The following is a 23,823-nucleotide window of genomic DNA, read 5'->3' on the forward strand; positions in this document are numbered from 1 at the left end:
AGGGGGCCTTCAGTCGGCCGGGATGGCGGTGGAGAGCTGCGCTGGTGGAGCGTGGGATACAACGCTCAAGGAGAGGATCTGGCTAGTAGTGGGAGGGCAGAGCGTTAGACGTTCGTGGCTGTCGACTAAACGGAGGGGTTGGACATACATCCCGGAAGAAGAAAAGAGGCGCGTGGTGCTGTGTGTGAGTTTGGTTGTTATCTTGCAGACGTTTCGTGACCCAAGTAGGGAACATCGTCAGTGTTGTGAGTACAGTTTGCAGGGGAAAGAGAAGAAGGAGGAGGAGGAGGGGGGGGAAGGAGGAGGAAAAGGAGGAGGGGAAGAAGAGGAAGAGGGTGAGGAAGAAGTGGAGGAGGAAGAGGAGGAGGAGGAGGAGAGGAAAAGGAAGAGGAAGAGAAAAAGAAGAGAAGAGGAGGAGGAGAAAAAGAGGAAGTGGAGGAGAAGGAAGAGGAGAAGAAGAGAAGGAGGAGGAGAAGAGGAGGAAGAGAAGAAGAGGAAAGGGAAGAGGAGGAGAAGAAAACTACTTGCTCTCTGTTTATATACACGTGGATTGTCCTTGCATGTAAAATTGGCCATCAACAGGCACATAAAGATGAACAACAGCTACACACCATTCAGAAGAGACAATGAAAAAGCTAAAACGTTAAAAGAAAAAAAAGAGCAAAACGCCTCCTTGCCAACAATTAACACCCCAAGGAGAGATCAACAGAGGACCAATTAATATGAGACCAACAATCAAACAGTAAAGAACACCTTAATCAAGGAACCACCAACACCCCTCAACCAATAGTGATAGGCCAAACCACTGGTATATAAACAGAGAGCAAACCTCACTTCCTCTAAGCACTGATGATGCTACCTAGTTGGGTCATGAAATGTCTCCAAGAAAACAACCAAGCTTAGACAGCACCAAGGACCCCACAGGTCTCCTCCCCACCCCCTCCTCGTCCTTTTCCTCTTCCTCATCCTCCTCTTCTTCTTCCTCCTCTTCCTCCTATTTCTCCTCCTCTTCCTCTCTGCAACCCCTCTGCCTTCTAGCACTGATGGTGTTACCTAGTTGGGTCGTGTAACGTCTCCAAGGAAACCACCAAGAGCACCAAAGACCCCACAGTCCTTCTCCTCTCCACTCCCTTCTAGCACTGATGATGTTACCTAGCTGGGTCATGAAATGTCTGCCAGGAAAAACCACCCAGTTCAGAGGCCACCCAGGACCCCACAGTTCAACCCTGAGTTATGGTTCTCTTCTCTCCATACTTCTGAACTGTTGATCGGGAAACTTCCTGGAGGTCCCTGTGAAGTCACCAGGGGTTGAGAACTTTCTTGAAGGACCAACAACGGGTAACTGCCCAGTGCTATTCGGGGTCAATGAGAGGAGTAGGGGAAAAAACCACGGTGAAGGGAGTGAGACCAGGCCAGTATCTAGATGACCTCCGTTGAGCTACAGAGAGGTCCCAGCATCAAGTATGTTGACCGTACACTCGTCAAGAGTCAAACCTGATTTGATGGCATCTCCTTCACCTTTTGTATGACCTACCGGTCATACATGGTCATCTTATGGACATTGGTCAAAGAGAGGAAAGGCTAATGTGCTGCCCAGAAGGTCTCTGAAGACCCCAGAAGTGGCCGTAGATGTCACGGGAGATGCCTACAGGGCCCAAAAGGATACTGACGGCGAAGACATTGATCCCATCAACAGAGTATTTATAATAATACGCGGAGACCGCTCGGTAACAGCAGAGGACCACTTCCGCATCTAAGGGGACTTCCGTCTGGAGCAGAGGAAAAAGACAAGAGGAGAATAAACCAGATTTTGCTCAGTTTTGGTTCTAGGAGTGCTGCAGCGGCCTAGAGGTGGACCTCTCCCCTTGCAATCAGGAGGTTGTGAGTTTGATCCTAGGTAGCGGCAGATATTTCTCTCTCTGAGCACAATGAGAATATATCTGCTGAACAAAACTCCGCACTGGCGACAGGGCAGGGCATCCGGCCAGGAAAACACTCTGCTAGCGCCATTCAATTGCCCAGACTCCACTCCAAGGGATTATGGGGGTCGTTAAAAGACGACGACGATGCTTCTATTGCAGTAGTTCTCCACATACGGCCACAACTGAGCCCCATATTTCTGATGCCAAGTGAGATCGTTGTTAAGTGAGTTTTGCCCCGTTTTATGATACTCCTTGCCACTGTTGTTAAGTGAATCTGCACTTGTTAAGTGAATAATGTCGGTGTTAGGTGAATCCGGCTTCCCCATTGACTTGGCTTGTCGGAACGTTGCAAAAGAGGGTCACAATAAGAGGTGGGTTTCTACTGGTTTGACCCAGATCAGGCGAACCAAGAGTAGCGGTGGCAGAAGGCTCCACCCACCCACTTCTGCACATGCGTAGAAGTGTTGCGGGTGAGCGAACCGGTAGTAAAAAAAAATGGAAACATACCACTGGATCACGTGACCCCGAGGCTCTGCAACCATAAATAATGAGTCTCTATAGAATAGAATAAGAGATGGAAGGGACCTTGGAGATCCTCTAGTCTAGCCCAATCCCCTACTTAGGCAGGAAACTCTGTATCATTTCAGGGCATCACGTGACCCTGGGACATTGCAACCATCGTAAATGCGAGTCAGTGGCCAAGTGTTTGAATTTTGATCACATGACCAATGGTGAAATTCAAATTCTTTTACTGTGGGCGTGGCTTGGTGGTCGTGTCAGGGAAAGGATGCTGCAAAATTCTCATGCCCTCCCCACTCCAGTGGGAGGATACTGCAAAATCCCCATTCCCTCCCTACTCCAGGGGAAGGATACTGCAAAATCTCCATTCCCTCCCTACTCCAGGGAAAGGATACTGCAAAATCCTCATTCCCTCCACACTCCAGGGGAAGGATACTGCAAAATCCCCATTCCCTCCCTACTCCAGGGGAAGGATACTGCGAAATCCTCATTCCCTCCACACTCCAGGGGAAGGATACTGCGAAATCCTCATTCCCTCCTCACTCCAGGGGAAGGATACTGCAAAATCCCCATTCCCTCCACACTCCAGGGGAAGGATACTGCAAAATCCTCATTCCCTCCACACTCCAGGGGAAGGATACTGCGAAATCCTCATTCCCTCCTCACTCCAGGGGAAGGATACTGTGAAATCCTCATTCCCTCCACACTCCAGGGGAAGGATACTGCAAAATCCTCATTCCCTCCACACTCCAGGGGAAGGATACTGCAAAATCTCCATTCCCTACTCACTCCAGGGAAAGGATACTGCAAAATCTCCATTCCCTCCTCACTCCAGGGAAAGGATACTGCAATATCCTCATTTCCTCCCCACTCCAAGTCCCCTTTTTCAGTGCCCTCGTAACTTCCAACGGTCCCTAAATGAAGTGTTGTAATTCGAGGACCGCCCTTGAAAGTCCCAATCCCCCTCTCACCTTCCGTAGCCGCTGAATGTGGACGCACTCGGGGGGCAGGAGAAGAATCGTGGTGATGGTGCGCAGGCTCATTTTGGCCGTGGGGATGAAGAAGACCAGAAGCCAACAGATGACGCAGAGCAGAGCGTGGGCGAGGACCAGCGGAGGGAAGCCGACTAGGAGCCAGACGTAAGTGCTACTACGCCGCTATGTAGAGTGGGAAAGAGTAAGAGTTATGGCTGACCACTATTAAGTCGTCCTCGGCTTACGGCCAAAATTGAGCCCAACGTTCATGTTGCTAAACAAGACACTGTTAAGTGAATTTTGCCCCATTTTTACCGCCTTCCTTGCCACAATGGTTAAGGGCATCGCTGCAGTCGTTATGGGAGTCACACGGTCATTAAGTGAACGGCTTCGCTTGTCGGAATGTCGTAAAAGGGGATGGTGTGACCCCAGGACAGCGCAACCGTCATAAATACGAGCCGGTTGCCGAGCGTCCTAACTTTGATCACGGGACGGCAAAAGTCGTAAGTGTGAAAAATGGCCATATATCACTTTTTCCACTGCCATTGTAATTTCAAACAGTCACTAAATGAACTGTTGTAAATCAAGGATTATCTGTACATTACCCCAGGGGGTCACTAAACTTGGCAAGTTTAAGACTCGCGGACTCCAACTCCCAGAATTCCCTAGCCAGCCATGCTTGTTAGGGAATTCTGGGAGTTGAAGTCCACAAGCCTCAAACTCGCCAAGTTTGAGGCCTCTATTTTAATCCTATGGAATTCTGGGAGTTGAAGTCCACAAGCCTCAAACTCGCCAGGTTTGAGGCCTCTGATTTAATCCTATGGAATTCTGGGAGTTGAAGTCCACAAGCCTCAAACTCACCAGGTTTGCGGCCTCTGATTTAATCCTATGGAATTCTGGGAGTTGAAGTCCACAAGCCTCAAACTCGCCAAGTTTGAGGCCTCTTATTGAATCCTATGGAATTCTGGGAGTTGAAGTCCACAAGCCTCAAACTCGCCAAGTTTGAGGCCTCTGATTTAATCCTATGGAATTCTGGGAGTTGAAGTCCACAAGTCTTAAACGTGCCACGTTTGAGACCCTTACCCAGTAACCACAGCCACCCATCTTGCACGAATCCTGCCGGGGGAGCAACGGGGTAGTGTCCTTCGGCGCCTTGATTTCAGCGACGACGTGGTTCTCGCTGAACTTCATCTGGCAATCTGGACGGTATGTTTTCATCTGGAAGAGGGAGGAAAGAACAACCAATCGGACTCCTCCCTCCGAAATTCAGGCTACCTGATCTGGAGCAGGAGGATGATCCGGTGAAGAGCTGTGGTTTTTCCGGACCTCTTTCCTCCCGTCTGCAGATGTGGTCATCCAGAACAGAAATGCAACTTGGGAGATACTTGATTCCAGATTTCCCAGAATCCCCCCATCGGCTGAGAGGAAGATCATGCTGACTGGGGAACTCTAGGATCTGGAGAAATCCACCCACCCGGGGGAGGAAAGATCCTTCAACTAGCCCGGAAGGCCTTCCCTTCGAGGTGGGCCTCCAACTTTCGTCCTCACCTTCTGAACTACTTTCCCGAACGGCCAGAGAAAATATCCGGCGAACTTCCAGCAGAATTTTCCTAAAACCGGGAAGAGAATCGAGGAGAAAGATGGGAGATGTTTCTCCTTGGATGGACAATCGCTTGCACGCACATGGACACATAGTCTGCCATGTTCCTGCTGCTCCATGGAGCCCCGATTCCCCCCATTCTCCCTGGACACTTGGCATCAACATCCTCAACGTACGGGCACATCCTGCCAGTGGTGGGTTTCAAAAATTGTTCGAACCTACTCTGTGGGTGTGGCCTCCTTTGTGGGAGTGGCTTGCCGCCCAGATATGAAGATGCTGACGACACTTGTCAGAACCACCTTAAATTACCTCCCACACAGCACTGGCATGCATAAGAATATGATGTAAACTTGTTTTTTAAAAGGCATCTTTGGTTTGCGTTAAAACAACTTCAACACAACGCAATGTTCTGATTGCACCACAAACGCAGTAGTCATCCTTACCTTTCACAGAGGCACTGAGGTTTATAAATATGTGCCTGATAGTGTAGAATAATCATATCCAAGGACCAGTGGTGGGTTTCAAAAAAGTTTGGAACCTCTTCTGTAGGTGTGGCCGGCTTTCCGGGTCCACTGGTGGAACCTCTTCTAACCGGTTCGGTAGATTTGACGAACCGGATCTACCGAATAGGTGCAAACTGGTAGGAACCCACCTCTGCATCCCGCCCACAAGATTAGCCAAAATTAATAAAAACTTATCGCCACGATGTTGGAAATGTAACTCTGCACTAGGGACCTTCCACCATATGTGGTGGGAGTGCATAAGTGGATAAATTGGATAAGAAACATTTGGAAGAGATGTTAAATTAAAGAATGGATTTGAGGACAGAATTTATTTCTACTAGGGATCACAAAAGAAAAACACGGCTATGTTTAATGCTGCATATTTTAACGGCGGCAAGTCTGGTTTTTTTGCACAGAAATGGAAAAATAAGGAGACTCCCTCGGAACAAGAAATAATAAATGAGATACTGACATGCGCAGAGATGGACAGACTGACTCTTAGAGCTCAAAGACGAGGGTGAGATGGAATATCACGAAATCTGGGACAAATGGTTAGAAACAAGGGAAAAAGGCCAGGACAGAGAAACACAGATAAGAATTGGAAAACAGGGTATTAATATTGTACAAAAAGTAGGAATTGGATATGTGTATGTACTGAGAGTAGCTATATTATGTAAGGGATTGATGTGTAGTTAATTTGACTGACCAGACATCCCTACGTAACGGAAACAAACGGTTACTGGTGTAAGATCAAAAAGCTGGTTCCACCACAAATGCGCGAACGACAAAAGCGCGCCTCGCTAAACTGCGGTGACAAAACCGCGGTGACAAAACCGCGGTGACAAAACCGCGCGACGAAGGAGCGACGAATGAGCCCTGAAGCGCGCCGACAACAGCGCGCTGACAGAAGCGCGCTGTAACCTAACCCAAACCCTAACCCTAAACCTTACCTTAACTTAAATCGCGCTTCTGTCGGCGTGCTGTTGTCGGCGCGCTGTTGTCGACGCGCTTTTGACATCGCGGTTTTAGCGCCGCGCTTTTGTCGGCGCGCTTATGACATTCACGCTTTTGTCGGGCCACGCAAAAAACTCCATGGAAATGACTATGCCAGAAACATCACAATATGCCCAACGTTTTTAATGTTTACTTAATAAAAACTTTAAGGGAAAAAAAAAAACCACATCCTCACCGTACGGAGCTCCCAGGACGGTGAGGAACATCAGAAGGGAGACCAAGACGTAGAGGAGGGAGAGCCACCATCCAAAGAAGAGCAGGTAGAAGAGGTTGCCACAGGTCAGCATAGAACCTGGAGAAGAAGACACGACCACAGGGGAAGACCGCAAGTCAACTGTTGACCCCCCCACCTGGCCTTCAAAGTCGCCAATCTTGGACACTCTTGTTGAGTGGAGATCCAAGTCCATCCTTGATTCAGGGATCCAGGTTGTCCTTGACTTACGACCGCAACTGAGCCCAGCATTTTTGTTGCTAAGCGAGAGTGGTGCGTTGGCCTAGAGGTGGCGCTCTCGCCTCACTAACCGGAGGCTGTGAGTTCCATCCTAGGTGGAGGCAGATATTTCTCTCTCTGGGCACAATGAGATTATATCTGTTGAATAATAAAACTCCGCACTGGCAACAAGAAGGGCATCTGGCCAGTAAAACACTCGGCTTCATTTAGCTGCCAAGACTCCACCCCAATGCAAGGGATTATGGGGTCATTGAAAGATGATTTCTGTCGCTAAGAGAGACATTTGTTAAAGCGAGCTTTGTCCCGTTTTAGGACTTTCCTTGCTACAGGCGGGAAGCGACTCCACCCCAGTTGTAAGACGGTCGTTAAGCGAATCTGGCTTCCCCTTTGACTTTGCTTGTCAGAAGGTCACACAAAGGGAACACCTGACCCCGGGGCACTGTGACCGTCATAAATATAAAAAGAGCCGAGGTGGCACAGTGGTTAAATGCAGCACTGCAGGCTACAGCTGATTGCAGTTCTGCAGTTCGGCGGTTCAAATCTCACCGGCTCAAGGTTGACTCAGCCTTCCATCCTTCCGAGGTGGGTGAAATTAGGACCTGGATTGTTGTTGGGGGCAATATGCTGACTCTGTAAACCGCTTAGAGAGGGCTGAAAGCCCTATGAAGCAGTATATAAGTCTAACTGCTATTGCTATTGCTATGAGCCAGTTGTATCTCAATTTTGATCGTGTGACCATGGGGATGCTGCAGTGTGAAAAATGGTCGTTAAGTAATTTTTTCCAGTGCCGTTGTAACTTTGGCTTAGGGCCCGGATACCTACGGGACCATCTTCTGCCACATACCCCCCCAGCGACCGATAAGATCTCACAGGGTGGGCCTTCTCCGGGTGCCGTCAACCAGACAATGTCGTCTGGCGGCTCCTCGGGGGAGGGCCTTCTCTGTAGCTGCTCCAGCCCTATGGAACGATCTTCCCGCAGAGATCCGGACCCTCCCCACTCTCGTGGCCTTCAGAAAGTCTATTAAGACCTGGCTTTTCCGGCAGGCCTGGGGCTGTTGACCTCTTGAATGAGGTCCAGCCCCCACTAAGATTGAGTGTGTGTTGTGTTTTAACCTGCTTTGTTTTCTTTACTTTTTAAACTTTTTAGGACTTTTAAAATTGTCTTTTATGTAAGCCGCCCGGAGTCCTTCGGGATTGGGCGGCATATAAGTTTATTAAAACTTCAAACTTTAAACGGTCACTAACGGTCACCGTCCTGACTGTGTTATTCTATGATTTTGTAAGCTGTTCGCTCAAGGCTGTTCAGATGATCTAACCCTAGTATAGCAGCCTAAGATGGGCTGGACTTTACCTGTTGGACTTTTAATGATAGTCAGGTCCGAGTAGAGTTCTTTGACAATTTCTGACCGTTCTTCCCAAGGACGAGCCGTGACGTGACTCTTCCATTTCTTAAATCCGAACTGTGTGAAAGAAGCAGGAAGAATGTAAATTAAAACGAATTTACTAAAGGAACACCAAGAGAGATTTCTCTTTTATACCACACGTAACACCTATTTTTCCTCAACTTACTGTCCAAATTTTCCCTTACTAAGCGAGGCAGTTTAGCAATAGCAATAGCAGTTAAGACTTATATACCGCTTCATAGGGCTTTCAGCCCTCTCTAAGCGGTTTACAGAGTCAGCATATCGCCCCCACAGTCTGGGTCCTCATTTCACTCACCTCGGAAGGATGGAAGGCTGAGTCAACCTTGAGCCGGTGAGATTAGAACCGCTGAACTGCAGATAACAGTCAGCTGTATGAAGCGGTATATAAGTCGAACTGCTATTGCTATTGCTACTTATGTGCGTTAAATGAAAATGTCTAAATAAACTGTTAAAAAAAAAAAAGAGCGAGGAATTTGTTCCGTGAGTTCTGCCTTGTTTTACGACCTTTCTTGCCACAGGGGTTAAGTGAATCGCCTCGTTATTAACACGGTTGTTAAATGAATCTACTTTCCCCGTCGATTTTGCTTGTCAGATGTTCGCAAGTGGGGATCCCCCGTAAGCTTGGGACACCGCAACTGTCGTAAGTACACGCCAGTTGCCAAGCTTTTGAATTTTGATCACGTGAACGAGGGGGGGACGCTGCCGTGGTCGCAAGTGTGAGGACCGGGCTTTTAAGCCCCTGTTTTTTTACAATGCTTGACTAAATGAAGCATTGTAAAAAAAACCTCCTTTCTCCTGGCCCGTTGCTAAGTCGCTAACGTGACCCCCTGGCACCCCCAAACTCCGCTCTTCCTCCTTCCCCAACCCAAGGAGACCTTCGCACACCAACCTTGTAGTTGTTGGAGAGACGGTGGGCTTCCACCTCGTTCTCGGCCAGAAGGGTCATCTTCTGCAGGCACCCGTCGCATGTCTGAACTTCCTCGGAGTGATGCAGGCAGCAGCCCGGGCTGGAGACCACTGAGTACAGAACAGAAGGAGGCTACTAGCTGGTGGAGATTGTTTTGACCTGGGCTTCCCAAGATTATGAAGCCGACTCCTCGTCCCGATAAAACCCCTTTTATTTAGTTTAAAGAGAATTCCTCTCCCGCAAAGTCCCGGCCAACGGTCTTTCACGCGAGTTCACAATCACAGGTTTTTATCAGGCTTGGAGAGCTGCCAGGCCGATATCTTCCAAACTCCAAGCTGTAGCGGCAATTCCTTGGCAAGGAGTCAGGAGCAGATCTTCACCTTAATGAATTGAACTGTCTCCTGCAAACTCCACTCCCCTTTCGATCCACTTTTATTCCCTATGGGAGGGGCCATTCACCGTCCACCTGTGGCCTTACGCCCATCCTCCGCGAGCTGCACTGGCTCCCTATTGGTCTCCGAGCGCGATTCAAGGTGCTGGTCATTACCTTTAAAGCCCTACATGGCTCAGGACCCGGATATCTGCGAGACCGTCTTCTGCCGCACACCTCCCAACGGCCGATAAGATCGCACAGGGTGGGCCTTCCCCGGGTGCCGTCAGCCAGACAATGTCGGCTGGCAACTACCCGGGGGAGGGCCTTCTCTGTAGCCGCTCCGACCCTATGGAACGAACTACCCCCAGAGATCCGGACCCTACACACTCTCATGGCCTTCTGAAAGGCTATTAAAACCTGTGTCCACCTGTTATTTAGCTGTTCCCTTCGTCTGGCCACTCTGCGCATGTGCACACTGGGAACAGGCTCCCCCTGTTCTTCTGCCTCACTGACGTACTCCGAAGGCAGCTGATAACTGGTATACGGCTCTGGCCCCCTCTCTGCCTCCGACACAGAGCCCTCCTCAGAGCCTTCCCCAGACTCCAGGACTGGCCCAGGTTCCTCCCCAGAGTCCTCACTGTCTGACTCTGCTTCTAGATCCGCCGGCGGGCTACAACAGAACACCCCATTCTTTCCAGCAAGGGGTGGCTTACTAAACCACAGTTAGTTAGTTCATGGTTTGTAGTGATTATAAAATCCATATTGGCAGATTAAGGCCAACATGGATTTTTAAATCACTGCAAACCACGAATTACAGGTGGTCCTTGATTTACGACAGTCCACTTAGTGACCCTTCGAAATTACAGCAGGACGGAGAAAAAGGACTTAGGGCCATTTTTCACTCTTACGACGGTCACTGCGTCCCTGTGGTCACGTGATTTATATTTGGATGTTTGACAACTGACTCGTATTTATGACGGTTGCAGGGTCCCAGGGGGGTCACGCGATCCTCTTTTTGCGACCTTCTGACAAGCAAAGTCAATGGGGAAGCCGGATTCGCTTAACAACCATGTGACTCACATAACAACTGCAGTGATTCACTTAACAACTGTAGCAAGAAAAGGCGTAAAATGGGGCAGAATGTAATAAATTTCTCCCCGAGGAAGATAATTTTTGGGCTCAATTGCGGTCGTTAAATCGAGGACTACCCATATTGGTATCCGCAAGGAACAGTCAAGAAACACAGCTAGTCCTCAACTTAACGGCCACAATTGAGCCCCAAATTCCCATTGCTAAACGAGACATTGGTGAAGCGAGTTCTGCCCCATTTTACCACCTTTTCTTGCCACAGTTGTTGTGAATCAATACCGTTGTTAAGCGAGTCGCTGTTGTTAAGTGAATCGGCTTTTCCACATTGAAGGTCGAAAAAGGGAATCATGTGACCCCCCAAAGATATTGTAACCGTCATAAATACGAGTCAGTTGCCAAGCATCCAAATTTTAATCCCGTCATCACAGGGACACTGCAACAGTCGTAAGTGTGAAACAGTTGTTTTTTCTGTGCTGTTGTAACTTCAAACGGTCACTAAACAAGGACTCGAGAGTCAGAAAGGTCTTCTCAGGCCCCGTGGCCTGGACTTGAACCCCCCACCTCTCTGCAAAGGTTGCCCCCTCCCTCTTCCCTCAACTGGCCTGACATTTAGCTGGGTGGGAGTCAGACGCTCAATGCTTCCATTCTTCCCAAAATGCATTTAATCGCTGTGGATAATTTGATTTTCAAGGCTGGTTTAAATTCACTATAGCAGTGATGGGGAACCTTTTTTGCCTCGGGTGGCAAAAGCACGTGCCCACCCCCAAAATTTAATGCCCCCCGCGCAGTGCCCCCTGTCCATGGGTGTGTGACCCCCCCCCTCCCCTTGCCCCGCACATGGCTTTCTTGGAGCCTGGGGAAGGGTGAAAATGTCCTCCCCTCTCCCATGGAGGCCCTCCGGAGGCCAGAAACAGCCTGTTTTCCGACTGCCGGTGGGCTCCGTAAGTCCGTTTTTCACCGTCCCCAGCCTCCAGAAGCTTTCTCGAGCCTGGGGAGGACGGAAAATAGCCCCCAACATGTGAAACCAGAAGTCCATTCCCAAACTTCCGGTTTGTGCGTTGTGCTGTTTTTCGCCCTCCAGAGGCTTTAGGGAAGCCTCCGGAGGGTGAAAAACGGCTGAGAAACGGCTGAGAAACAACGGCTGAAAAACAATGGCTGAAAAACAACGGCTGAAAAACGACGACTGAAAAATGACGACTGAAAACGACGACTGAAAAACGACGACTGAAAAACGACGACTGAAAAACGACGACTGAAAAACAACGGCTGAAAAACAACGGCTGAAAAACAACGGCTGAAAACGACGTCTGGAAAACGATGTCTGAAAAACGACGTCTGAAAACGACGTCTGAAAAACGACTGAAAAACAACGGCTGAAAAACAACAGCTGAAAACGACGTCTGAAAAACGACATCTGAAAAACGACGTCTGAAAACGACGTCTGAAAAACAACGTCTGAAAAATGACGTCTGAAAAACGACGTCTGAAAAACGACTGAAAAACAACGGCTGAAAAACAACAGCTGAAAACGACGTCTGAAAAACGACGTCTGAAAAACGACGTCTGAAAACGACGTCTGAAAAACGACGTCTGAAAACGACGTCTGAAAAACAACGTCTGAAAAATGACGTCTGAAAAACGACGTCTGAAAAACGACTGAAAAACAACGGCTGAAAAACAACAGCTGAAAACGACGTCTGAAAAACGACGTCTGAAAAACGACGTCTGAAAACGACGTCTGAAAAACGACGTCTGAAAACGACGTCTGAAAAACAACGTCTGAAAAATGACGTCTGAAAAACGACGTCTGAAAAACGACTGAAAAACAACGGCTGAAAAACAACAGCTGAAAACGACGTCTGAAAAACGACGTCTGAAAAACGACGTCTGAAAACGACGTCTGAAAAACGACGTCTGAAAACGACGTCTGAAAAACAACGTCTGAAAAATGACGTCTGAAAAACGACGTCTGAAAAACGACTGAAAAACAACGGCTGAAAAACAACAGCTGAAAACGACGTCTGAAAAACGACATCTGAAAAACGACGTCTGAAAACGACGTCTGCAAAACGACGTCTGCAAAACGACGTCTGAAAAACGACGTCTGAAAAACGACGTCTGAAAAACGACGTCTGCAAAACGACGTCTGCAAAACGACGTCTGCAAAACGACGTCTGAAAAACGACGTCTGAAAAACGACGTCTGAAAAACGACGGCTGAAAAACGACGTCTGAAAAACGACGGCTGAAAAACAACGGCTGAAAAACAACGGCTGAAAAACAACGGCTGAGAAACAGCTAAGAAATGGCTGAAAAACAGCTGGAAAACGCCCCAAAATCAGCTGGCCAGCATGTGGATGCCCGCTGGAGCTGACAGGGCAAAGCCTCGCGTGCCCTCAGAAACGGCTCCGAACGCCATAAGTTCCCCATCAAAGCACTATAGAGTTCTCTTGTTTTTATGGGTCTAACGCTTGACCACAGATTCCTGCTGTCCGTCCGAATTTAAATGATTCCTTTTAAATGATTTAAGAATAAATAATCAAGAATATAAATGTGAAGAATATAAAGAATTTCAATTCCTGCTCTCCCTGATCCCCAGCATTTGGGGATACAGCTAGTCTTTGACGTACGACCGTTCGTTTTAGTGACCGCCCGAAGTGCCAGCGGCCCCAACCAAAGGGATTTTAGGACCGTTTTTCACACTTTACGACCGTCGCAACTTCCCCACGCTCACACGATCATAAAAACTAACTCGTATTTATGACTGTTGAGGCCTCCCGACGAGCCCTGTCAACGGGGAAGCCCGATTCGCTTAATGACCTCGAGAGCGGCAGTGACTCGCTTAACAACAGCGGCAGGAAAGGCTGTAAAGCGAGGCGGAAATCACTCCGCACCTGTTCTCGCTTAACAACGGAAATCTATGGTGGTCATAAGTCGAGGACTCCCCGTATTGACTAAATAAAGGCGAGGCCAATCTTCTCCTCTTAGGGAGCGTTGCTGGCGGCTGAGACCCCCTTTACCTGACGGGATGCGGAGGGGAAGGAGGTGGTGGGACTCCGAGTGCACGTCGGTCAGGTCCCCGTGGAGGTTGTTAATGGCCGTGCAGTGTCGGTCGCAGAGTGAGCCTCTCCGGTGAGGGTCACCCCTGTGTGCCAGTCCTTTGGGGAATTCTGAAAAGGAAGAGGTGACCCATAAGGTGTTTCTGCAGGGCTAGTGAAGAAATCTTTGGAATTTCACACACTCCTGCCATGCAGACGAGAATAAGCCTTTGATGGCTTTCGCCTCCTCCTTCCTTCCAGCTGCACTTCATTCCTTCTCCCGGCCCCCCTCCTCTTCCTCCTCCTCCTCCTTCTCTTCTTCCTACTACAAAAGACACGCTCCTTTCTAGACTGATGGTGTTGCCTAGTTGGGCCATGAAACGTCTGCAAGAAAATCACCAAGCTCAGAGAGCACCAAGGATCCCACAATTGTTATCCTCCTCCTCCTCTTCCTTTCCAAATCCCACTCTCTCCTAGCACTGATGACGTTCCCTAGTTGGGTCATGAGAATGTTCTCATGAAAACAGCCAAACTCAGAAAGCACCAAGGACCCCAACAGTGGTCCTCCTCCTCCTTTCCAAATCCCACTCCCTTCTAGTACTGATGACGTTCCCTAGTTAGGTCATGAAACGTCTTCATGAAAACAGCCAAGCTTAGAGAGCACCAAGGACCCCCCCACAGTCCTCCTCCTCCTCCATGGATGGATGGGCAGACAGACAAATATAGACAGACAGATAAGGGATGGATGGAAGGACAGAGAAATGTAGACAAACAGTTCTATATATGTATATTGGTGGGTTTTTTTGGCTTAATTAACTTTATTCTTGTTTTGCAGCCATTTGTACCAATTGTTCCAAATTTCATAATATTCCGACTCTTCTTTATCTTTTAATGTTAGTGTTGATTTCTCCATCTCTGCACAATCCAAAGGTTTTTTTTATCACTAATTCGTCCGAGGGGGGTTTCTACAGACATTTAGGTGAGGTCGGTCTTGTAGATAAGGTGTGAAAACAAGAAAACTGCACACAGAACAGGAACAACACAACAGTGATCTCACATGTTGGGAACCTGGGAACGCGACGGTCCTTTTTTGGCTGGATCACCTCGGTGGAGGGGGAAGGGGGGGGCAGCGGTGGGTTTGTTAGCCTGGATTGTTGAGGAAGGCACGTTATCGAGATTAAGATCACCTTTATCTGGGAAAGTCCCAAACGGCACGTCAGCGTGGAAAACTCCACGCCCGGCCTCTCCTTTGATGAGGTCGCTCACAACTTGGGAGTAAGGAGCAAATTCAACCCAATGTGGTACACAAGATGACTTCCTCTCTGGGAAATAACACTGTGGGGGGGGGGGGGGCAAGACACCCCTAGAGCAGAGGTGGGTTGCTCCCGGTTCGGGTGAACTGGTAGTACCAGCGGCGGGAGGCTCCACCCACCCGCCCGGACGCTTCTGCGCATGTGCGAGCGAGCACAAGCAAATCAGTAGTGGCAGGATTTGCAACCCACCTCGGCCCTCAGGGGAGGGGGGTTATTCTGTTAAGATACAGCCTGTTGTGCCTTCGAATGGCTTCTACTGTACTGCCGTAAGAAACACATGCATATTTTATATCTCTATCTATCCATTCACCCATCCATCCAGATATCTATAGATATAAAAATAGCTCTGTGGGTGTGCGCGCGTGCATAACTCTGGAATGCCTGGAGCAATTTCAACCAAACTTGGTACACAGATGACTTACTCTCTGGAGAACAATACTGTGGGGTTAAGACACCCCTTGGAGTGTGTGTTAAGATACAGCCTGTTGTGCCTTAAAATGGCTTCTACTGTACAGCACAGTGGAATTGCCATGGTAACGGCTTCACAGTACTCCACCAGGGGGCTCCCTCTGGTAAGGGGGAAAATCCAACATTAGAAATTAAGTTTGGTTCGGACATTTCCCCCCCCCCCTATAAATAAATATTAAATAAAACTCAAACAACAAAGACCCCCACAGCATTCCACCATCAATACATGGGCTCCTCGGTGGTCACTGAGCATGGTGGTTTTCTTGCAGACGTTTCATTACCCAAGTTGATAACATCGTCAGTGCTACGAGGAAGGAGGTTTTCAGAGGAGGAGGAGGGAGGAGTCAAAATGGATGCAGTTGGAGGGAGAGATGGAGGACTATGGGGTCCATGGTGCTCTCTGAGCTTGGTTGTTGTTTTTTGCAGGCATTTCATGACCCAACTAGGGAACATCATCAGGGCTAGTTGGGAGTGGGGTTTCTGGGGAGGAGGAGGAGGGGAGCGGGAGGAGGGGGAAGGAGGAGGAGGAGGAGGTGGAGAAGGAAAGAAGGAAAGAGGAGGAGGAGGAGGAGGAGGAGGAGGAGAAGAAGAAGAAGTAGTAGTAGTAGTAGTAGTAGTAGTAGTAGTAGTAGTAGTAGTAGTAGTAGTAGTAGTAGTAGTAATTGTCTGAGCTTGGCTGTTTTCTTGCAAATGTTTCATGACCCAACTAGGGAACATTATCAGGGCTAGTTGGGTTTCTGGGGAGGAGGAGGGGGAGAAGGAAGGAGGAGGAGGAGAAAAAGATGAAGAGGATGATGATGGAGTCCTTGGTGGTCTCTGAGCTTGGTTGTTTTCTTGCAGACGTTTCATGACCCAACTAGGGAACATTATCAGCGCACTGAGCAGTGATGATGCGGAGTTTGGTTATAAAATGTCTTCATGAAAGCAGCCAAGCTCAGAGAGCACTAAGGACCCCACAATCCCCCCCCTCCTCTCCCCCTCAACAACCCCCCTCCCTTCTAACACTGATGATGTTCCCTAGTTGGGTCAGGAAACCCCCAAAGCCCTTTCAACCCTCACAGAAACCTGGCTAAGGCGGCTGAGGAAATTCTCTTGAGCTTCTATGGGTTTTGCAAAGTTCTCCTTTGCTTTGCGGGAAGTTTCAGGGGTGCAAGATGAGGTTCCCTTCAGGGCTGGATTTTGGGGGACCCTCGCCTGCCCACCACGCCATGCCCAGCCCTGAGTGACCCTGGGGAAAGAAAGACCCTTCCCCAGGCCTCCCCCCCCACAAAACAGAGGAAAATCTTTTTCCTAACCCAGGCTTCTCCCCCTTCTGCCACCCCAGCTGAGGGCAGGACTCCTATACCCATCCTCCCCAGTTGGGGGAAGACGCCCAGCCATATTCCTCCCAGCACCCCTGCCCCCCAACTGGGTGCGGGACTCCCATCCTTCCCAGCCGCCTTCCCCCCTCCAGCTAAGGGCAGGACTCCCATGCCCATCCTTCCCAGCCGACCTTCTCCCTCCAGCTGAGGGCAGGACTCCTATACCCATCCTTCCCAGTTGGGGGAAGACTCCCAGCCCTACTCCTCCCAGCCCCCCTGCCCCCAACTGGGTGCGGGACTCCCATCCTTCCCAGCCGCCTTCCCCCCTCCAGCTAAGGGCAGGACTCCCATACCCATCCTTCCCAGCCACCCTCCTCCCTCCAGCTGAGGGGAGGACTTCCCATACCCATCCTTCCCAGCCACCCTCCTCCCTCCAGCTGAGGGCAGGACTCCCATACCCATCCTTCCCAGCCGACCTTCTCCCTCCAGCTGAGTGCGGGACTCCCATACCCATCCTTCCCAGCCGACCTTCTCCCTCCAGCTGAGGGCAGGACTCCCATACCCATCCTTCCCAGCCGACCTTCTCCCTCCAGCTGAGGGCAGGACTCCTATACCCATCCTTCCCAGTTGGGTGAGACTCCCAGCCCTATTCCTCCCAGCCCCCCTGCCCCCAACTGGGTGCGGGACTCCCATCCTTCCCAGCCGCCTTCCCCCCTCCAGCTAAGGGCAGGACTCCCATACCCATCCTTCCCAGCCACCCTCCTCCCTCCAGCTGAGGGGAGGACTCCCATACCCATCCTTCCCAGCCACCCTCCTCCCTCCAGCTAAGGGGAGGACTCCTATACCCATCCTTCCCAGCCGACCTTCTCCCTCCAGCTAAGGGGAGGACTCCCATACCCATCCTCCCCAGTTGGGGAAGACTCCCAGCCCTACACCTCCCAGCCCCCCTGCCCCCAACTGGGTGCAGGACTCCCATCCTTCCCAGCCGCCCTCCCCCCTCCAGCTAAGGGGAGGACTCCTATACCCATCCTTCCCAGCCGACCTTCTCCCTCCAGCTAAGGGGAGGACTCCCATACCCATCCTCCCCAGTTGGGGAAGACTCCCAGCCCTACACCTCCCAGCCCCCCTGCCCCCAACTGGGTGCAGGACTCCCATCCTTCCCCAGCCGCCCTCCCCCCTCCAGCTAAGGGGAGGACTCCTATACCCATCCTTCCCAGCCGACCTTCTCCCTCCAGCTAAGGGGAGGACTCCCATACCCATCCTCCCCAGTTGGGGAAGACTCCCAGCCCTACACCTCCCAGCCCCCCTGCCCCCAACTGGGTGCAGGACTCCCATCCTTCCCAGCCGCCCTCCCCCCTCCAGCTAAGGGGAGGACTCCTATACCCATCCTTCCCGGCCGACCTTCTCCCTCCAGCCGAGTGCAGGACTCCCATACCCATCCTTCCCAGCCGAGCTTCTCCCTCCAGCTAAGGGCAGGACTTCCATACCCATCCTTCCCGGCCGACCTTCTCCCTCCAGCCGAGGGCAGGACTCCCATACCCATCCTTCCCAGCCGACCTTCTCCCTCCAGCTGAGGGCAGGACTCCCATACCCATCCTTCCCAGCCGACCTTCTCCCTCCAGCCGAGGGCAGGACTCCCATACCCATCCTTCCCAGCCGAGCTTCTCCCTCCAGCTGAGGGCAGGACTCCCATACCCATCCTTCCCAGCCGACCTTCTCCCTCCAGCTGAGGGCGGGACTCCCATACCCATCCTTCCCAGCCGACCTTCTCCCTCCAGCTGAGGGCAGGACTCCCATACCCATCCTTCCCAGCTGACCTCCCTCCAGCTGAGGGCAGGACACCCATACCCATCCTTCCCAGCCGACCTTCTCCCTCCAGCTGAGGGCAGGACACCCATACCCATCCTTCCCAGCCCACCTTCTCCCTCCAGCTGAGGGCAGGACTCCTATACCCATCCTTCCCAGTTGGGGGAGACTCCCAGCCCTATTCCTCCCAGCCCCCCTGCCCCCAACTGGGTGCGGGACTCCCATCCTTCCCAGCCGCCCTCCCCACTCCAGCTAAGGGCAGGACTCCCATGCCCATCCTCCCCAGCTTACTAGCCTTTCTCGTAACCCACCGCCCCTCCCCAGCCTTGGGGCCGGACTCCCTCTCCCCTCATCCCCAGCAGCTCTGTAGGGGCTCTGTAGTCCCGGCGGAGGAGCTGCGCGGGAGGAAGGGGCCCGGGGAAGCCCCTCACTCACCGTAGCCGTCCTGCGTGGAGCGGCGGCGGCGGCTGCCCAGCTCCCACTCGCGGGACATGGCCGGGGAGAGCCGCGGGCGCTGCTGCTGCGGAGAAGGAGCCGGAGAAGGAGAAGCCGGGGCGGGTCTGGGCTCCCCGGGCGAGGCAGGCACGTGCGCGGGGGCTTTAAGGCAGGGCGGGGGAAGGCGCCGCCCCCGCGCGGAGGGGAGCCCGGCAGGTCCCAGGACGGGGGAGGGGGGAGAATAGCGGGAGACCCTCCGCTCCCCTCCCCGGGCTTCTAACCGCCCCCTCCCCCGAAGAGTCCCCCTGTGGAGGAGGGTAGAGGAGACCCTCAGGGGTTGGATTGTGGCGGAGGTCTCTGAGCGGACGTTTCATGACCCAACTAGAGAACTTCATCACTGCTAGGAGGGAAGGGTTTGTGGAAAGGAGGGAGAAAAGGAGGGGAGGGAGGGAGAGTAGAGGAAGGAAAAGAGGGAGGGAGAATAGGGGAAGGAAAAAGGAGGGAGGGAGAGTAGAGGAAGGAAGGAAGGAAGGAAAGGGGAAAGAAAGAAGGAAAGAGGAGGGAGGGAGAGTAGAGGAAGGGCGGAAAGGAGGGAGGGAAGGAGGGAGAGTAAAGGAAGGGAGGAAAGGAGAGAGGAAGGGAGAGTAGAGGAAGGAAAAGAGGAGAGAGAAGAGGGAAAGGAAGGAAAAAGTAGGGAGGGAGAGTGGAGGAAGGAAGGAAGGAAAGAAAGAAAGAAGGAAAGAGGAAAGAAAGAAGAAAAGAGGAGGGAGGGAGAGGAAAGGAAGAGTGGAAAGGAAGAGAGGAAAGGAGAGAGGAGGGAGAATAGAGGAAGGAAAAAGGAGGGAGGGAGAGTAGAGGAAGGAAGGAAGGAAGGAAAGGGGAAAGAAAGAAGGAAAGAGGAGGGAGGGAGAGTAGAGGAAGGGCGGAAAGGAGGGAGGGAAGGAGGGAGAGTAAAGGAAGGGAGGAAAGGAGAGAGGAAGGGAGAGTAGAGGAAGGGAGGAAGGAAAGAGGAGGGAGGGAGAGTAAAGGGAGGGAGGAAAGGAGGGAGGGAGAGGAAGAATAAAGGAAGGAAAGAAGGGAGGAAAGAGGAGGGAAGGGTGGAGTGGAAGAAGGAAGGGAGGACTGGCTGACTGGGGGGGGGGTCCTTGGTGCTCTCTGAGCTCCATGGTTTCCTTGCAGACGTTTCCTAAACCAACTAGGGAACATTATCAGTATTAGAAGGGAGCGGGGTTTGTGGAGAGGAGGAGGAGGAGGAGGAGGAGGACTGGTGTTCTTTGTGGTCTCTGAGTGCTTTCTTGCAAGGGTTTGTCTGGCTGGAGGATTCTGGGAGTTGAAGTCCACAGGTCTTAAAGTGGCCAAGATTGGACATCTAACCTAGTTTAATTTCTCTTTTTTTTTTTTGAAAGGTGCAAACCAGAAGCCTGGGACAAGCGGGCCTCGACTTACGACCAGTTGCTTAGCTCAAAGTTATGACAGAGTCCACCAAGGATACTTAGGACCCTGTTCTGAAGTGTGGACAATCATGGGATGGCACATCACCTGTCTAAACAACTGGCCAGCATTCCCAGCCGTTCGCAGCCACGTGGCCGAGTTTTATGACTCGATTTTGCAAGGAAACTGGTGCCCATTTCTGGTTTCCTTCAAAATTTCACAGGGTGTCCCATCAATTTGTGGTTAACTTATTGGTTGATTCATTTCATTTATTGTGAATAAATCAAGCCAAAAAAACATTTAGCCGCCAATATTTTGTTAATTAATTTTGTTAGTTAACCACAAACCCAATATTTTAAAACCCAATATTTTACTGTTGCCTTTTTGTTACATTTGTGTTGTATTTGTGCCGATAAATAAATAAAGGGAGACTAGTATAGATCTATTTCAAGCTATTTAGCTCTCATCAGCTAGCCATACCCTTACTGGGATTGGAACCTGGGTTATATTACATACTAGGCAGACATCTTAGCCATTAAGCCACAGGCTCTTATCCGTTATTAGTTAACCACAAACCCAATATTTTAAAACCCAATATTTTACTGTTGCCTTTGTTACTAAATATTGGGCTTTCTGTCTGGATGGTCTCTTGTGACGAGCCGATGGACAGAGAATGGAAGCAGTTAGCTTCCTCCCATAATTGGGGCATACCAGGGGTTGTGACTTTAAATATATACCTTTCTCCCTGGCTCAGCTGATAACGTATCAGAGCCTGTGGCTTAGTGGTTAAAACATCTGCCATATATATATATATATATATGTTATATTTATGCTGATAAATAAATAAAGGGAGACTTTAAGTATATATATATATACTTAAAGTCTCCCTTTATTTATTTATCAGCATAAATATAACATATATATATATATATATATATATATATATATATATATATATATATATATATATATATATATATATATATATATATATATATATATATATATATATATATATCGTAACATTAGGTCTTGTCAGGCAGGCGTCCTGCTTTGCAACCGTCACGACTTACAGCCATCCATATTTCGGTCGTTGGTTGAGGACTTCGAGATACTAACTGCACAAGATGGACGGCACCTTGTATTTTATAATCTATATTTTATATTTATACTTTTATTTTTTAAACCCCTTTCTAAAAGTTGCATGGAGCTCATTGTAAAAGAGGGAGGCGTCATGATTGAAAAGTTCATGTATAGATAATGCATTTGGCAGAATTCAGAAGATCCCACCCGGAGAGCAGATATTTTTAATTTTTATGGCGGTGGCGTATCTCCGGACGCGAATCACAAGAAACGCCGTCATACCATTTCCCACCCTTTTATAATAAAGTATTTCAGCCTTTTTTTTTTAAAGCAAAATTGAGGTGGGGCAAAGAGCCCTTCTACTCCTTAGAACGGGATTTCTGGATATTACAGGTTAGTCCCCGACTTACGACAAGGGAGACCAAAATTCCCCTTGCTAAGCGAGACAGCTATTAAATGATTTCTGGCCCATTTTACGATTTTCCTTGCCACGGTCGTTAAGCGAATCGCTGCAGTTGTTAAAGTTAGTCCCATGGATGTGACCAAAATTTCCGTTGCTAAGCAGAGACAGCGGTTAAACGACTCATTTGATGACTTTGCTCGCCACGATCGTTAAGTGAATCGCCGCAGTTAATGAAGTTAGTAACCCAGTTGTTAAGTGAGTCCGGTTTCCCCACCGACTCGGCTCGTCAGGTCGCAAAAGGGGACCACGTGACTCTGGGACATTGCAACTGCCGTAAGCCCACGCCAGTCTGAATTTTGACCACGGGGGATGCTGCAATGGTCGTTAAGTGTGAAAAATGCCCCTAAGCACTTTTTCCAGTTCAAACGGTCACGAAAGAAATGGTTGTAAGTCAAGGACTGCCAGTAATGGTCTGAGGAACATTGAAGAACAGAAGAACAGCTGGAGCCTGTTCCAAGTTTGTGCATGCGCAGAGCTGCCAGAGGAAGGGAAGAGCTAAAGAACAGGGGTCGACTTGGGAGCAAAGCCACAGGTGGACGGTGAATGGCCCCTCCCAAAGGGAATAAAAGAGGAGCGACAGGGGAGTGGAGTTTGCAGGAGACAATTAGTTCGCTTCATTGGTTCGTGATTCTCCGAGACTCCTTGCCAAGTTCTGCAGATCTCGGCCTGGCAGCTCTCCAAGCCAGATAAGGTCTGTGACCGTAAATCCTCCTTTGAAAGACTTTGCTGGATGTGAAGGAGCAGAATTCACTGCAAATTAATAAAAGAGGTTTTTTTTTGTTGGGACCAGGAGTTGGCTTCAGGCTTCTGGGAAGCCTCGGTCAGAACAGGATGTTGTGACGGCCGATAAGTGAAAAACCGTCGTGACTTGTTAACTTTGGTCTCTAAGCAAACGGTTGTAAGTCAAAGACCACTTGTCTTTGACTTACGGTTGTAAGTCAAAGACCACCAAGAGCCAAGGTGGTGCAGTGGTTAAATGCAGCACTGCAGGCTACTGCTAGATCAGCAGGTCAGCGGTTCAAATCTCACCGGCTCAGGGTTGACTCAGCCTTCCATCCTTCCGAGGTGGGTAAAATGAGGACCCAGATTGTTGGGGGCAATATGCTGACTCTCTGTAAACCGCTTAGAGAGGCCTGAAAGGCCTATGAAGCGGTATATAAGTCTACTGCTATTACTGCTATTGTCTGGGCTAAAGACGGCAGAGCAATTCCCTTCTTGTTTTGCATTACGTCGAAAAAGAGGACGGGATTAAAAGCAGCTGGGAATCGAAACGGATGTTGAGACAAGATTAACCAAAATAATTCCGTTTAATATCGGTACCAAGACATCCTCCAAATATCTCGGCGCCGACAAGGAAGAACCCGGAATTACAAAATAGTATTTCCCCCATTTGCAAGACGCATCCCCCCGCCAGATCCACACGCCAGCTTGCTTGCACTTGTGCGACACAAACGCACAAACAGCGTTTAAGGCAACTGAACAATACCTCGCTTCACAACCAGGATATAAACCTAGCGAGAAACACAAACCGGGTAACGTTTCGTTTTTAAAACGCGGAGCAAGAAATTTAAAAACAAAAAAATAAAAATTCCAGCACTGGAGTTGTTGTTAATCTTTCAGTGGGATAGTGGCAAATATATATATCACCTTTTTAAAAAGTTGACGAGAAGCAGGTAAGGTTGTCCGCTGTAGCAAAAGAGGTAGTTTTAA

At 49.9% G+C, this 23,823-nt stretch overlaps 1 protein-coding gene across 1 annotated transcript in view; it reads right to left on the bottom strand.

Annotated features, from left to right (window-relative positions):
* Window positions 1-19,219, bottom strand: part of LOC148043994 (uncharacterized) — a 36,596-nt gene extending 17,377 nt beyond the window's left edge. Inside the window, 9 exon segments of the mRNA XM_087722444.1 lie at window positions 1,667-1,769; window positions 3,413-3,598; window positions 4,499-4,633; window positions 4,964-5,025; window positions 6,708-6,824; window positions 8,335-8,443; window positions 9,297-9,424; window positions 13,796-13,945; window positions 19,137-19,219. Coding sequence (XP_087578570.1) covers window positions 1,667-1,769; window positions 3,413-3,598; window positions 4,499-4,633; window positions 4,964-5,025; window positions 6,708-6,824; window positions 8,335-8,443; window positions 9,297-9,424; window positions 13,796-13,945; window positions 19,137-19,194 — 1,048 coding nt within the window. The 5' untranslated portion in view covers window positions 19,195-19,219.
* Between the last annotated feature and the right edge of the window lie 4,604 nt (window positions 19,220-23,823).

The sequence above is a fragment of the Thamnophis sirtalis genome, unplaced genomic scaffold, assembly GCF_051295495.1.
Source record: "Thamnophis sirtalis isolate CommonGarterSnake01/CBP01778 unplaced genomic scaffold, rThaSir2_p1.2 scaffold_9, whole genome shotgun sequence".
NCBI lineage: Eukaryota > Metazoa > Chordata > Lepidosauria > Squamata > Natricidae > Thamnophis > Thamnophis sirtalis.